The sequence below is a fragment of the Anomaloglossus baeobatrachus genome, chromosome 1 (genome assembly GCF_048569485.1).
Source record: "Anomaloglossus baeobatrachus isolate aAnoBae1 chromosome 1, aAnoBae1.hap1, whole genome shotgun sequence".
NCBI classification, from domain to species: Eukaryota; Metazoa; Chordata; class Amphibia; order Anura; family Aromobatidae; genus Anomaloglossus; species Anomaloglossus baeobatrachus.
Genome location: NC_134353.1, coordinates 937,769,717 through 937,786,756, shown reverse-complemented (window position 1 = coordinate 937,786,756; position 17,040 = coordinate 937,769,717). Strand labels below are relative to the sequence as shown.

The 17,040-nt window shown below is 50.2% G+C and overlaps 1 protein-coding gene across 5 annotated transcripts in view; it reads right to left on the bottom strand.

Annotated features, from left to right (window-relative positions):
* Positions 1-17,040, bottom strand: part of RAI14 (retinoic acid induced 14) — a 140,347-nt gene that overhangs the window by 12,766 nt on the left and 110,541 nt on the right. For 2 of the 5 annotated variants that reach the window (XM_075328363.1, XM_075328354.1), the window contains 5 exons: positions 15,480-15,658; positions 14,641-14,669; positions 12,958-13,044; positions 5,544-5,630; positions 5,143-5,197 (listed from right to left, as the gene is read on the bottom strand). In XM_075328363.1, coding sequence (XP_075184478.1) covers positions 5,143-5,197; positions 5,544-5,630; positions 12,958-13,044; positions 14,641-14,669; positions 15,480-15,658 — 437 coding nt within the window. The remainder of the gene's footprint in view (positions 1-5,142; positions 5,198-5,543; positions 5,631-12,957; positions 13,045-14,640; positions 14,670-15,479; positions 15,659-17,040) is intronic. The other 3 variants (XM_075328379.1, XM_075328371.1, XM_075328386.1) reach the window with 3 other exon arrangements.

Here is a 17,040-nt window from a genome sequence, read left to right as displayed (position 1 = left end):
CTGTACCCCACCTGTACTTCCATAAACCCGGCCCTGGCATTCTGTACCCCACCTGTACTTCCATAAACCCGGCCCTGACATTCTGTACCCCACCTGTACTTCCATAAACCCGGCCCTGGCATCCTGTACCCCACCTGTACTACCATAAACCCGGCCCTGGCATGCTGTACCCCACCTGTACTTCCATAAACCCGGCCCTGGCATTCTGTACCCCACCTGTACTTCCATAAACCCGGCCCTGGCATTCTGTACCCCACCTGTACTTCTATAAACCCGGCCCTGGCATTCTGTACCCCACCTGTACTTCCATAAACCCGGCCCTGGCATTCTGTACCCCACCTGTACTTCCATAAACCCGGCCCTGGCATTCTGTACCTCCCTGTACTTCCATAAACCCGGCCCTGACATTCTGTACCCACCTGTACTACCATAAACCCGGCCCTGGCATTCTGTACCCCACCTGTACTACCATAAACCCGGCCCTGACATTCTGTACCCCACCTGTACTACCATAAACCCGGCCCTGGCATCCTGTACTCCACCTGTACTTCCATAAACCCGGCCCTGACATTCTGTACCCCACCTGTACTTCTATAAACCCGGCCCTGACATTCTGTACCCCACCTGTACTTCCATAAACCCGGCCCTGACATTCTGTACTCCACCTGTGCTTCTATAAACCCGGCCCTGGCATCCTGTACCCCACCTGTACTTCCATAAACCCGGCCCTGGCATTCTGTACCCCACCTGTACTTCCATAAACCCGGCCCTGGCATCCTGTACCCCACCTGTACTACCATAAACCCGGCCCTGGCATGCTGTACCCCACCTGTACTACCATAAACCCGGCCCTGACATTCTGTACCCCACCTGTACTTCCATAAACCCGGCCCTGGCATGCTGTACCCCACCTGTACTACCATAAACCCGGCCCTGGCATTCTGTACCCCACCTGTACTTCCATAAACCCGGCCCTGGCATTCTGTACCCCACCTGTACTTCCATAAACCCGGCCCTGGCATTCTGTACCCCACCTGTACTTCTATAAACCCGGCCCTGGCATTCTGTACCCCACCTGTACTTCCATAAACCCGGCCCTGGCATTCTGTACCCCACCTGTACTTCCATAAACCCGGCCCTGGCATTCTGTACCTCCCTGTACTTCCATAAACCCGGCCCTGACATTCTGTACCCCACCTGTACTTCTATAAACCCGGCCCTGGCATTCTGTACCCCACCTGTACTTCCATAAACCCGGCCCTGGCATCCTGTAACCCACCTGTACTTCCATAAACCCGGCCCTGACATTCTGTACCCCACCTGTACTACCATAAACCCGGCCCTGGCATCCTGTACCCCACCTGTACTACCATAAACCCGGCCCTGGCATTCTGTACCCCACCTGTACTTCCATAAACCCGGCCCTGGCATTCTGTACCCCACCTGTACTTCTATAAACCCGGCCCTGGCATTCTGTACCCCACCTGTACTTCACATCAGAAAAGAGGTTAGAGAGATTTTCTGGTTTTACATTAAATGAAGAATATTCGAAAGCTGCGGAGATTTATTTGTATAATCCAAGAAGCCAGAGGCCTCTTTTTATAGGTTTTTCACCATTTTACTGTAAACCAGTCCCAGTCTAGTGCTGGTAAATGGAGCGGAGCTGTCATAACCCGTCAGTCACATAACTGGCTCCACGTAACATGACCGGACTGGTTGGATCGCTGGTCGTAAACAGCAATGTGACCAAAAACATTCTGATCTGTTTACTCAGGTTCTCCAGTTACAGGAATCGCTCTGTTATCACAGGAGGCATCAGGGCCGGGAGACGTCACCTCTCCGGGGGATCAGCTCAAGCGAAAAAGGACATTTCAGCATCCAAAATTGGCCATTATACATCATACAAAACCCCTAGAGAACTGGGTGTCTACAACTATGTGGCCGCGGGATACGGTCTTCTTGCCCAAGACTTTTGGGATGAACTTAAACATTGGTCAAAGGGCTAAGAAAAGTCCCTACATTGTCGTTTGTGGTCACATGAAGCTGTACAGGGGGAGTGCAGAAAGGGCCATGAGTAATAAGGCTAGGTTCACACACACTGCGTTTTTTTAACGCTGCGTTTGTGCGTTTTTTTTGCAGCAAAAACCGCACAAAAACGCACCCGCGTCAAAAAACGCGGCAAAAAACGCACGCGATTTGGTGCGTTTTTTTGCTGCGTTTTTGCTCACTGCGTCTTTATGCGTTTTTTTATCAGTGAACAAAAAAAAAAAAAAAAAGGTCTGATGTCATTTCCTTCTTCAATGTGTTCTTCATTCTCCACTAGTGTATGCAGGAGAGCAGACAGCTGCAGAACTATAAGGCTCAGCATACTCCATCCAATAGTGTATGCAGGAGAGCAGGCAGCAGCTGCAGAACTACAAGGCTCAGCATCCTCCATCCAGGACTGTATGCTGGAGGGAGAGTCAGGGGGAGCAGACCTACAAGGCTCAGCATCCTCCATCCAATAGTGTATGCAGGACAGCAGACAGCAGCTGTCGAACTACAAGGCTCAGCATCCTCCATCCAATAGTGTATGCAGGACAGCAGACAGCAGCTGTCGAACTACAAGGCTCAGCATCCTCCATCCAATAGTGTATGCAGGAGAGCAGACAGCAGCTGTCGAACTACAAGGCTCAGCATCCTCCTTCCAGGACTGTGTGCAGGATTTCTTTGCCCCCCCCCAAACAAAAAAAATGACGTGGGCTTCGCCATACTTTTGTATGCTAGCCGGGTACAGCAGGCAGGTACGGGCTGCCCCCAACCCCCAGCTGCCTATTTGTACTCGGCTGGGAACCAAAAATATAAGGAAGCCCTTTTTTTTTAATTATTTCATGAATTTCATGACATAATTTAAAAAAAAAAAAGACGTGAGCTTCGCCCAATTTTTTGAGTCCAGCCGGGTACAACTAGGCAGCTGGGGATGGAATCCACAGTGCAGGGTGCCCATGCTTTCTGGGCACCCCCGCTGTGAATTGCAGTCCCGCAGCCACCCCAGAAAATGGCGCTTTCATAGAAGCGCCATCTTCTGGCGCTGTATCCAACTCTTCCAGCTGCCCTGATGCCGGGTGGCTCGCTGGGTAATAATGGGGTTAGGGATAGCTGTATAGCTGGCCCTAAGCCCGAAATTCATGGTGTCACGCCAATATTAGACATGGCCACCATGAATTTCTAGTAAAGATAAAAAAAAAACACAACACAGAAAAATATTTTTATTAGAAATAAAAACATAACACAATTAGTGACTCCATCTTTATTGAAATAAAGAACCCCCCTCCGCAGTAATCCTGGGTCAGGGTCGCACGCCGTCCAATCCGGATCCAATATCATCTGATCGGTTTGCTGGAAGGCAAAGCAATCAGATGATGTGTCAGGTTCTAGGGGCTGAATCCCATCACACATCAGCTGATTGTATAAAAGCTGGTTATACAATCAGCAGATGCATCGGTGCAAAAAAAAAACAAAAAACAAATACTCACTTATGTGCTGATTACCGGCAGCTCCTGTAGCGATGGGGCGGGAGTCTGATCCTGTCCGATCGCTGCAGCAGCTGCCGGTAATCAGTGATGAAGCCTCCTGACGCATCCGCTGATAACCGGCTGGGCGCCGGCGTCAGCCCGAGACTTACGATCAGCTGGCGCATCAGGTGACTGCATCAGGTGATCCATCGCCAGGTCCTGCATCCTGCAGGCATACGTACCCGGGGAGACTGCACACACCCGGAGCGGCGGTACCGGGAGGATCTGGGAGCGGGCATGGCACCGTGACCCTGCAGACAGGTGAGTAAAACTTTTTTTTTTTTTTCTACTGTTCACTTTTGTTTTCGCAGCCGCTTCCACCTCCCGCCCAGACATGGCGCCGCACGGCAGCATACATGCACAGGACTGGAGGTGGAAGCGGCGGTGACGGTACCGGGAGGATTCCTGCTTCTGTGTTTACTGACAGAAGGAATCCTCTTCCTGTACACGTCACTATACTGCCCACCTCCTGCGTTTATAGCTGCGTTTTTGGTCTTAGAAACGCACCAAAACGCACCTATTTGCGTTTCTCATTGCGTCTTTCAACATCCCATTGCACTCAATGGATGAAAAGCGCAGTGAAAAACGCGGGAATAATTGACATGCTGCGTTTTTGTGGCACCACAAAAACGCAGCTGAAAAAAAACGCTGTGTGCAGACAGCAAAAATGAAAACTCAGACTTTGCAGGGGAAGCAAAGTCATGCAGTTTTCTGAGCAAAAACGCACCCGAAAACTGCGCAAAAACGCCGCGAAAAACGCACTGTGTGAACTTACCCTAAGAGGGTGACAACAAAAGGAAAAGTTGCTTGGTCTCCTCCTGCCCCAGGTTAATTGTCGGAAAAACACATGAATACTAAGAGGAGCGAAAACATGAAGAAACATTCCTGTAACACTACCATGCTCGGGTGCTCAGTACTCGTAACTAGTGATGAGCGGGCACTACCATGCTCGGGTGCTCAGTACTCGTAACTAGTGAAGAGCGGGCACTACCATGCTCGGGTGCTCAGTACTGGTAACTAGTCATGTGCGGGCACTACCATGCTCGGTACTCGTAACTAGTGATGAGCGGGCACTACCATGCTCGGGTGCTCAGTACTGGTAACTAGTGATGAGTGGGCACTACCATGCTCAGTTACTCAGTACTCGTAACTAGTGAAGAGCGGGCACTACCATGCTCGGGTGCTCAGTACTGGTAACTAGTCATGAGCGGGCACTACCATGCTCGGTACTCGTAACTAGTGATGAGCGAGCACTACCATGCTCGGGTGCTCAGTACTCGTAACTAGTAAATAGAGGGCACTAGTTTTGAGCACCCGAGCATGGTAGTGCTCGCTCATCACTAGTTACAAGTACAGAGCACCCAAGCATGGTAGTGCCCTCTCATCACTAGTTAAGAGTACCGAGCACCTGAGCATGGTAGTGCCCGCTCACCACTAGTTACGAGTACCAAGCACCTGAGCATGGTAGTGCCCGCTCATCACTAGGATTTGGCTTGGACACTGGCTTCAGTGATTACTTTATTGTGTCCTTCTGTGTATTTATCCTCCAGACATTCTGCGCTGTAGACACGCAGCCGGTTCTTCTTACCTGTGCTGTCACTCAGCCGGTCCCTGTACTCTCGCCGGTAGGGTGAATTTTCGTCCTGAGAAAACACGAGACAATAAAAATATGAGTAACCCGCAGCTATACGTTTCTGAAGCAATTTTCTTAGTAAAATAATATTGACTTTGTCTAATCCCAAAAGATTAGTGAGTGCACGCGGCGGGTCTATAAGCGGCGGCACGGCTCCTCCTATAGAAGAAGTAACAGTGTTCCTATGGGTAAGAGTGTGGATTGTGTTCAGACAGAATCTGAAGAACGCAGCTCCCTACATCTATAGGGGGCTGAACACATTAGACAACGATTTTTCGGCCAACCAATATCTCTCTGGACTCCCCTCCCCCCATACACGCTCCTATGTTCTCCTACAGATCAGCGATCTCCATTACCTTGATGCTGTTCTCGGAGAAGAAGACCTCTCCTTTGGCGGACAGCGGGGTGGAGGTCGATGACAGCGGGGAGGACAGATCACTTAGCTGTAAGGATAGAGTGGTTTCTTTGGTTAAAAACTCACATACTCTACATTTCCTTGGGTGGGGGAGGGGAGAAGGGCATTTTTGGATATTTAGTAGTATACAAGTTTAACAAAGAAAAATATGGTCACTGCCCAAGAGCTGATTGTGGTAGATGAGCCGTCTAAATGTGAGGAGCCCCTTTATTCTGCTTTTGGCCTTTACTGACCAGCAATACAATATGGTCTTGCCCCTAATTTCTAAATCTTAGGACTTAAGAGGTCACTACCTTCACAACATCAACACACTCCTCCTCTGCTGCAGTAACTGTTCCCATGATGTGATTGGCTAGAGAATGTTGTGTCTCCGCCTCTGACAGCTGTAACTTCACCCACATAATCACCGCCTCCCACAAGATCATTAGCTTTAGGACAACTAGAACAGGACATCAATATTTCTCTATCGTTTCATTGGGGGACACAGGACCATGGGTTATGCTGCTGTCACTAGGAGGCTGACACTAAGTAGACATGAAAAGTTAGCTCCTCCCTAGCAGTATACACCCCGAGCCGGAGGCGGGCTCAGATCAGTTTTTAGCTTAGTGTCGTAGGAGGCTGATGTGGGCCGTCTCGGCCCCCCTCAGCCAATTGCTTTTTTGCGTTTTTTCTACTATTTCGGCGCCGCTCAGCGCTCTCATACCTGCCTTTTTCTCTATGCAGGTATTTTCGTCACTCTTACTTCGCAGCCCTGTCGGTACCACTCCCCAGGGTCGCAGGGGTTTGAGATCTTGGGCCCTCTCCCCCGTTCGCCCCCGCTGGTACCACTCCCGGGGGTGTTCGTGTGGGCAGGTTTGTCGTGGGCACCCCTGATTCGCCCGGAGGTATCACCCCAATGGGCCTACAGGGGCATTCAGCAGGGATGGATTATGGCAGCGCGCTGTGTTTTGATGGGCCCTCACCGCTGCTCTCTGCTGCTGGGGGCTCCTTCCCCCATCATGACGTCCACTTCCCTGCCTTTTACACGCTCTCTCCCGGAGTCTGCCGTCTCCCAGGGCGAGGGCACTGTTCACAGGCAGGGGCTGGGTGCCCTGCCTGCACCGCTTTCATTGCTGGACCTCCGCCGCCGAGTCAGGTAGGATCGTTCCCTGCTCCCTGCCCTCCTCCTCGGCCGGCTCCTAACTTTAGTCCCCGGTCTCGGCCTAGCCGCGCTTGCACCTTAGCCACGCCCCCCGCCGCAGCGCTGTGACCGCCGCTTGTCTGGCCCAGCTTCCCCCCACCCTGCAGCCCCCTGGCTGAGAGTGGGGGCGGTTACTTTCGTTTTCTTCGCGCCGATTCGGCGCTCCTCCCCCAACCTGCTCCAGCGTCCCCGCGCCATATTGCTGTTTCTCTGAAGCTGCAGCGCCGGCGTTTCCATATTGCACCGCATCTCTGGTAGCTCCTTCCTCCAGGATCCCTCTGCTGGGCTGGTGGGCGGCACACAGGACCGGGGTAAGCTCTGCTCCTCAGGAGTAGCCCTCACTAGACAGCGTTTTTCCCTTAATTAGGGACGAGTTAACCCTCTCCTGTCTCCTTCCTAGCAGCACCAGGGAGAGTTATCCTTTCACCATGCCTAATACTAAGTCCACCCGTCCCAAGCAGGCCCCCTTTGCCTTATTCTTTGCATGCTCCTCCTGCAAAACCAAGTTTTCCCAAGGCCAGGACGAGCCACTATGCTCCGTCTGTTCTGATAACGCGCAGCACCTGCAGGACCCCTCGGCCGACGCTTCTGAGACCGCAGCGCCAGATGCTACAGGCCCCTGCGTCCCGCCCTCCCCCGCATGGCTAGCGCCACTGTCCCAGTCCGTAGAGTCCCTCTCTGAGGCTTCTCGGACCATCGCGCAAGCACTGCGCCTGCTGCCGTCGCTTACCCAGACGCCTGCAGACCCGACGCTACCGCCGCCGGAGCAAGTAAGCCCCGTTGCAGGGACCTCCTCGGCTGCGCAGAAGCGTACCCGTAAGGTATCTTCTTCAGACTCTTCGCAGGTTTCACCTTCACCACCAGGGCCGTCCCATCATTCCTCCCGGGAACATTCTGACTGCTCCGATGATGAAGACGATGCAGCACCCGTGCTGGACGCTGAGCAGGCGGCTGATATTCGGCGTATGGTGAATAGCCTGGTGGAGGCAGTGAACCAGACCCTAAAGGTACAAGTGGACCCTGTCTCCTCTCAGAGCACCCAAGTCTCGTTTAAGCGATTGAGGCGGCCACAGAGCACTTTCAGCGGACATCCGGAATTTGCCGACTTGCTGCGCACCCACAGGCAGCAGCCAGACAAGGTATTTACCAGCAGCAGGTACATTAATCTACACTATCCTTTTCCAGAGGATCTTAAAAAGGACTGGGCGGGCTCTCCTGTGGTCGACCCCCCAATCTCCCGCCTATCCTCTCACACAGTCCTTCCACTCACTGACGGTACGTCCCTCAGAGATCCCACGGACCGTACTATTGACAGGTTGGCCCGTTCCGCCTTCGAGGCGGCGGGCACTTCCCTCTCACCAGCCTTTGCCTCGGTTTGGGTCGCGAAGGCACTGATGTCCTGGGCAGACACGCTACGCGGCGGACTCCGAGCAGTTTCTGCCAATCCAGATCTGGTCCTCATCTCCTCGCAGATTACCCTCGCGGGTGAGTATCTGCTCAACGCAGCCCTAGCATCTGCCAATTGCGCGGCCCAGGCCGCCAGCAACAACGTGGCCATCCGCCGAGCACTCTGGCTCCGTTCCTGGAACGCGGACGCGGCCTCTAAGAAGTCGCTGACTTCTCTGCCTTTCCTAGGGGAACGTCTTTTTGGAGAGAGACTGGACAAGTTGATCTCCGATGCAACGGGGGGAAAGAGTACATCTCTCCCCCAATTGCGCCCCAAGCGCATCCTAAATCGGCGCCCCGCCGCTCGTTTTCGCCCCTTTCGCAGCTTCAACTCCAATCCCCAGCCGCGGAAAAGCCGCTCTCCTCCGAGAGACAGGAAGACCCCGTCATTCAAGACCAATCCCGCCTGGCGTTCACGCCCCCGCCAGCCCACGAGATCCTCTTCCGGTTACCACCGACGTTCCTCCAAGTGACTCGCGGTCGGCGCGCTCCAGCGCCGGACTAGTGGGAGGACGTCTGTTGCGCTTCCAGCATGTGTGGATCCCCCTGACCGCGGATGCCTGGGTCAGGGAGATCATCACATCTGGCTACAAAATCGAATTCGACTCAAGGCCGCCGAATCGGTTTTTCCTTTCCCGTCCTCCCGAAGCTCCCGCACGAGCGCGTGCGTTTTTTCACGCCATAGACTCCCTCCTCCAAGCCGGGGTCGTGGTGCCAGTTCCCCCCGCAGAACGTTTCAGAGGGTTCTATTCCAACATTTTCGTGGTCCCCAAGAAAGATGGGTCCGCCCGCCCCGTCCTCGACCTAAAGCTGCTAAACAGGTCGGTGAGGTCGCGGCCGTTTCGGATGGAGTCACTCCGCTCCGTGATCGCGTCCATGGAGATCGGCGAGTTCCTGGCATCGCTGGATATTCGGGACGCCTATCTTCACATACCTATAGCCACCTCTCACCAACAGTTCCTCCGCTTCGCGATAGCGGAGGATCACTTCCAGTTCACGGCTCTTCCTTTCGGCCTCGCATCCGCTCCCAGGGTCTTCACGAAAATCATGGCGGCGGCCATGTCCGTCCTCCATTCCAGGGGTGTCATGGTCATCCCGTACTTGGACGATATGCTCATCAAAGGCTCGTCGTTCAAGGATTGTCGTCTGGGGGTTCAGGTCACGATCGACACCCTCTCCCGGTTAGGGTGGCTGATCAACCGAAAGAAGTCCTTTCTGACCCCGGGCCGGCGGATCACCTTTTTAGGCATGGTATTCGATACCACCCAAGGTCGGGTTTTCCTCACACAGGAAAAGATTTCCTCTCTGCAACAAGGCATCCGCGTTCTCCAGCGCCAGCGCCAAGTTTCCATCAGGTTCGGCATGCGAGTCCTGGGGCGTATGGTAGCGGCAATGGAAGCCGTTCCCTTTGCGCAGTTCCACCTCCGGCCCCTCCAACTAGCCTTGCTGAAGGAATGGGACAGATCTCCCTTTTCCCTGGACCGCAGGATCCTTCTTTCGCCAGAGACCCGCCACTCACTCAGCTGGTGGAGCAATCAACGCAATCTCACATCAGGAAGGTCATTCCTCCCGCTCCACTGGAAAATAGTGACCACCGATGCCAGTCTCCAGGGCTGGGGAGCCGTGTTCCGCCATCACACAGCTCAGGGCCGTTGGACGCCGCGGGAGAGCTCTCTCCCGATCAACATTCTGGAGATAAGGGCCATTCGGCTAGCCTTGCAGCAGTTTCGGCACCTAGTTCAGGGTTGCCCGATCAGGATCCAGTCGGACAATGCGACGGCGGTGGCGTACATCAACCACCAAGGAGGCACAAGAAGTGCCGGGGCGATGCGAGAAGTCAGGAAGATTTTGCATTGGGCAGAGCGTCATCACTCTCTGATCTCAGCGGTCCACATCCCGGGCGTGGACAATTGGGCGGCGGACTTCCTCAGCAGGGAAGGCCTCGCGTCCGGCGAATGGTCTCTCAATCAGGAAGTCTTCAACCAGATCTGCGGCAGATGGGGCGTGCCAGATGTAGACCTAATGGCCTCCAGGTTCAACCGTCAGGTACCGCAATTCGTAGCACGGTGCCGCGACAGCTTGGCGTTAGGAGTCGACGCACTCACCCTGCCATGGGGCCAGTTCAGTCTCCCGTACATCTTCCCTCCACTTCCTCTAATCCCGAGGGTCCTCAAGAAGATCAAGGCGGAAGGAATACCAGTAATCCTGGTGGCTCCGGACTGGCCCAGGCGAGCATGGTTCGCAGAACTCACTCAGCTCCTCGCAGACACCCCTTGGCGTCTTCCAGACCGTCACGATCTTCTTCAGCAGGGACCCCTTTTCCATCAGAATTCAAGGGTTCTAAGTTTGACGGCCTGGCCATTGAATCCTGGGTTCTAGCTCAGGCTGGTTTCGCTCCAAGAGTGATACAAACAATGATTAAGGCCAGGAAACCTTCTTCTTCAAAGATTTATTACCGCACGTGGAAAGTCTTCTTCAGGTGGTGCGAAGAGAACAAAGTTTCTTCTCCCCTCGCCTTCTCTCTTCCTTCGCTATTGGCATTCTTACAGTCCGGCCTAGATGCGGGTCTCTCGCTAGCCACACTAAAAGGCCAGGTTTCGGCTTTGACAATTCTTTTTCAGAAGCCACTAGCCTCTCGCCCGCAGGTTAAGACCTTCATCCAAGGAGTTGCCCACCTAGCCCCGCCTTATCGTCGCCCTCTAGAACCATGGGACCTTAATCTAGTCCTAGGGTCCCTTCAGGGTCCTCCCTTCGAGCCTCTGCGAGATTCTTCCCTTTCTCACCTATCTTGGAAGGTAGTGTTCCTCGTTGCCGTCACTTCTATTCGAAGGACGTCAGAACTGGCAGCTCTTTCTTGTCGTGCACCCTTTCTGGTTTTTCACCAGGATAAAGTGGTTCTCCGGCCAGATCCCTCCTTCCTTCCGAAGGTGGTCTCCTCGTTTCATCTAAACGAAGAAATTGTCCTTCCGTCCTTTTGTCCTGGACCTTCCCACAGCTTGGAGAGGTCCCTGCACACCCTGGACCTAGTGCGCGCCCTTAGGATCTACATCTCCAGGACCGCGCCGTTCCGTAAGTCGGATGGTCTGTTTGTTCTTCCTTCGGGCCCCAAGAGGGGTGAGGCGGCATCCAAGGCCACAATTGCCAGATGGATCCGTTCCGCCATATCTGAGGCCTATCGGATTCGGGACAAGTCTCCGCCTCGGGGGGTAAGGGCTCACTCTACCCGAGCGGTGGGAGCCTCTTGGGCGATTAGGCATCAGGCGTCGGCCGATCAGGTCTGCAAGGCCGCCACCTGGTCTAGTCTGCACACCTTTACCAGATTCTACCAAGTTCACACTCAAGCATCGGCAGATGCGGCTTTTGGGAGAAAGGTTTTGCAGGCGGCAGTTGCACACCTGTAATAGGGTGACAACATTCAGTCGTAATGTATGCCCGCCGGGGGAGGTCGTTGTTTATTCTCCCTGCGGCGGTGCTTCGATATTCCCACCCAGGGACTGCTTTTGGACGTCCCATGGTCCTGTGTCCCCCAATGAAACGATAGAGAAAGAAGGATTTTTGTGTACTCACCGTAAAATCTCTTTCTCTGAGTCTTCATTGGGGGACACAGCACCCACCCTGCTTGGTTGTTGTTGTTTTTCATTGCATTTGCCTGCCATTTTCAGGGTCTTAGGTTCATAGACCACCTGTTCGCACGGCTGCATTAATTTAGTTATAACTTTGTTTTATGTATGGTGATTCGGGTACTCCTCCTACTGCTTCTGCACAAACTGATCTGAGCCCGCCTCCGGCTCGGGGTGTATACTGCTAGGGAGGAGCTAACTTTTCATGTCTACTTAGTGTCAGCCTCCTAGTGACAGCAGCATAACCCATGGTCCTGTGTCCCCCAATGAAGACTCAGAGAAAGAGATTTTACGGTGAGTACACAAAAATCCTTCTTTAATCAGTGGGGGATCGACATCAATCACCTGATTGAAAGAGCACTAGTGCTCCAGTAAATGCTATGTGCCCTTCATTGGTATCCAGGTGCCGCACCATACATAAGATTGTGACTGTGCCAGGTACTGCGGCTGTGCCAGGTACTGCGGCTGTGCCAGGTACCGCGGCTGTGCCTCAATTGGATAATTTAAAATGTATCCTATTTATTGCGAGTTAAAAGGGGTTCATTCATGAAGAGAACCCCTTTTTAAAGGGATCCAACTTTTCTAACACCCAGTAATCAGCTGGGGAGAAGATGTGTCTAACTGCTCAACTTCATAGCAGCCTATATAATGAATAGATTGGGGTCTTCCTGGCAGACAAGACCATTCTTTGAGAAACAAAGGGTTATACCCAAAACCATAATTTATACCGATAACACGGCCCTCCATTTTATACAAACAGGAGGAGCAGAAGCTCGACCTTCACTCCATGCATAGTCTATGAGATTGTCAGAGAAAGCAAAGTATAGCGCTCCGCCATACCCATCAGTCCTATAGAGAATGAATGAGAAGCCCTATAATAGGGGCTCCATAATATAAATATTTATTAATTATATATATATATATATATATAAACTATATATATAACAAGAGTGGAGGTGTAGTCAGAGATGGATGCATTGTAAGAGGGTTTTCCCATTCAGCTTTTTGGAGTTTTTCTTCTATACATGAAGTTTTTTGCACACTTTAACCCAGTTGAATTTGCTGGAAACGCACATAATACGACATGCAGAAACATTTACATATGTTACCTGTAGCGGGCTGATAGGAGGAGGCGGAGCTTTGCGTTTTTTGGGGGTTCCACTTCTCTCTGAGCTTAATCTAGTGACTTGATCATGCTGGAAGTTTTATAGGCCAGAAAAATTGAGCTGTTAGTTGGGTTAGTAGAAAATCGAGCAAGACTTATCTATAAAGTGATACGACTATGCAAGAGGGCCGACTAATACGCAAGGCGGGAAATCTCGAGGACTAGTGCAGAACGGCGTCTTATAGAGGAAGGGTCTGCCGGAAATCCTTCACACATGCACTATAACTACATGCTGCACATCATCTACAAGTTCTACCAAACCAAGCAGGAAAGAAGAAGGTCCAATGCCATCATAGTAATGCCATTCTGGGGAATTATTCATAAATTTAGCGCAGATTAAAGCTTAGATTACGATATAATCGAGTTTTAATATTTAAAGTTACAATTTAAAGATGATCTACAGAATGGAACACCTGAGAACGCCTAGCTGGGCGAAACCCTCACCCCTGGGACACAATTATATACAAATGTGTATCCCAAAACATTCATTCCATCAAAGGCCACCCCCAAATATTCAAAAGCAAAACGCTCTTCGTATTGTGGACCAAGTTGGATGACCATCGTACGAAAATCAGCACTGTGGTTATTATGGAATTCTATATATGTAATGAGGGAATGGCTGAGGAGGGAGCTTGAAGGTCTTAAAAGGGGTGATCCCAACCTATCCCCAGGATGGGTGATAACTTGGTAATTGCTGAAGGTCCCACCGTTCTGAAAAATGGGGCTTTGAACGAAGTGATGACTGAGCATGCGCACCACCGGTCCGTTCACTGGGAATGCCGGAGATATGGGACACTCGGGAGGTTCCCATACATATTCGGTCGGCTTAACTACCTCTTGTCCCATAGACAATGAATGGAGCTGTGGTGCGCTGCCGTGGCCATCCCTCCATTTATATAGGGGCACTTCAGAGCTCTGTTCTCAGGACTGGTGAAGGTCGTAGTGATGGGAAGGAAGCTCAGTGGACAGAACTTTTTAGATAACCTTCATAGTTGGGACGAAACGTTTCCACAAATCCTATCTGTAGAGGTCACTGGTTGGGCATCGGCCATTATTTCTAACTACAGGAGCGTGGTGATGTCAGTAACCTGAGGCCTAATCGCTCCAGAACAAGCTTGATCGCCTTCTGCGGAAACTAATGTAGTGCCCTGCTAGGACCTTCCCCCTCAATTTACTCATACAAGCGCATAGGCATTCTTCCTACTCTAGAGGTACTCGAAAAGGCAAGGATGAGAAGGTCAGGAGACCCGAGGGACATGCTGGAGTCATCACAAAGTGGTTGTTTGAGAAAGGAGCCCAGGAGACGAGACCTTTACAAGGACATTGAACTTTGGGGTTCAAAACGTCATGGTGAACAGTGTGAAATTTTCATTTTTAGATGGAGGAACCCAAAGTATGAACGTCACCTCTCCTAATCTACAAATGGACAGCACGTCAAGATTCCTCAGCTCCGTCTACAACCAACAATGGCCGACCTCAACCCCTAGTCTTGAAGGGAAATCCCTATGAAATCTCCATACAATTGGATCACCACTGCACCCCCATATTCTGTATACAAGGAGTTAAATTTGCCTAAAACTCATAAAAAGGAGACAAAGAGCAAAGACAAGGGATGTAATGCCGGTACCTGTAATGGCTTCGTCGGACTTTTCATTCCTGTATGAGAAAAGAGAGAAGACAGAAGTGAGTCTGATCGGCCTATATGACCGTCATTGCAGCTTCTCCTACTGCGGCTGGTTAACAGTGAGTGCCGCCATATTGTCCCACAGAATATGGCTTAGAGGGATTGGAAAAAGATGGCTGCTCCAGCACCACACTTAGGGTTGTGTTAGTATTGCTGTCCGACTATTGAAAAAAAGCAGCAATACCACACACCACCTGTCGACAGGTGTGGCGCTGTTTTGGGAAAGTATGGACATTATATTAATATTATAATATATACACACACACACTGTACGTACGTACGTACGTACAGTGTGTGTGTATATATTATAATATATACAATATATATATATACGTATATACATACATACATGCAATATATTATATATATATATATATATATATATATATATATATATATATATATATATATATTGCGTGTGTATATATATATATATATATATATATATATATATATATATATATATATATATATATATATATATATATATATATATATATATATATATATATATACACACACACACACATATATACACACACACACACATATATATATATATATATATATATATAATTATATATATATATATAATATAAATATATACATAAATAAAATATATATATATATATATATATATATATATATATATATATATATATATATATATATATATATATATATATATATATATATATATTATATATATATTATATATATATGACACATACATGTATATATACATATTACACATACATGTATATATACTATGGAGGACATACCGTGCTCTTGGCTGGTCTTTGACAGAAGAAGGCTGAGGATGTGAGGGTTTCCTGATAATCTGGCGTAATGCAGAGCATCATGGCCCAAGGCATCTGCCACCGAAAGGCTGGCTCCACGCTGCACCAAGGTGTCCACCGTGTTGAAGTGTCCGGCTTCGCATGCCAACATCAGAGCAGTCCTGAGCAAAAAGAGATACAACGGTGAGACTCTCAGCCTTGCATGAAGGATCGGCAACCTCCGGCTCTTGTGAAACCACAACTCCCAATAGGCATGCCGGAGGTCGCTTACTCCTGTCCTACAGTTCTCCTATTCACCAAGGCCACTCTAATCAATCCCGTCCGTCGTGCTCTGCACATCATCTAATAAGGCCTGGAATCAATCAGATCTGATTGGACTCCGCTTTAGATATTAGTAGTTTTTGTTGGCTTATTACATTGATTTTTTAGGGATTATTCCATCTCTGGAGACAGCCCGACAGCTCCCGCAAAGTCCGAGCCTCATCCATGAGCCAGGGTGCCTCCAAAGCTGGCCGTACGCACCCATCTAATGTTTAGGGGACCTCCAGACATCAGGGAAACTGGGATCTCCGCATGCCCGATCCTCTAATTCTCACCTGAGATAAGCAGCTGCAAGAGGGGTCCGACACCGGCTTACTCCCCTCAAACCGTATGTGTTCACGCAGACCAACAGGTGTCTGAGGTGTACGGCCAGCCTTATTCTGGATGACCGAGCATGTACATACATTACACAGACGGCCCACTGGTTTCAGTGTGAACTGTGTAATGCTCAATATCATGCTATCGTGCTGCAGGATTATAGATAACTTACTCCCAAAAGCTGGATGACCTGGGGTCAAGTTCAGTGTTGGGGAACCCTCCCCCCGAGGTGGTGAGAGACATCTAGATATAGTTTTCCACATGGTGAGTTATCCCTTGCTTTGTTGTACTCTGTTTCTTTTCTCCCTTTCATATTCTACTTGGCCACACAACCCTGGAATTCCTCCTACCTGAGGAAATGTGTAAGTAATGGTGGGGTTATCTATGGTCATCAGTGGCATGGCTGCCCGCGGTGCGGAAATGCCTACCAGGTAGTGGATTCAAAAAGTCTGCACGCCCCAGTAAAATACCAGGTTTTTGTCACATAAAAGAAAAAAAAGTGATACCAAAAAGAATAAATTTTTTCCACCTTCCATTGTCCCCTATCATCCGTACAATTCATTGAAAAATAAACTGAAATCTTTTATGATAGAGAAAGAAAAATAAAAGGATATAAAATAATGTGGTTGCATAATTGACTGATTTCTGGAACAGTTCATAATTCCTTCCATCTTAACTAAAGACCCTATTCCAGTTGATGAAAACAGCCCCAAAGCATATTGCTGCCTCTACCACACCTCACTGTGGGTATGGTGATCACTTGGAGATTCAGTGTTGACTTTGCACCAAACATATCTGTTGGAATTATGGCTAAAAATGTTCATCCTTGGTCTCATCAGACCATAACACGTTCTCCCACAGTGTGGCAGACCTGATTGAGGCTTTGGCAAAACAGATGGGATTG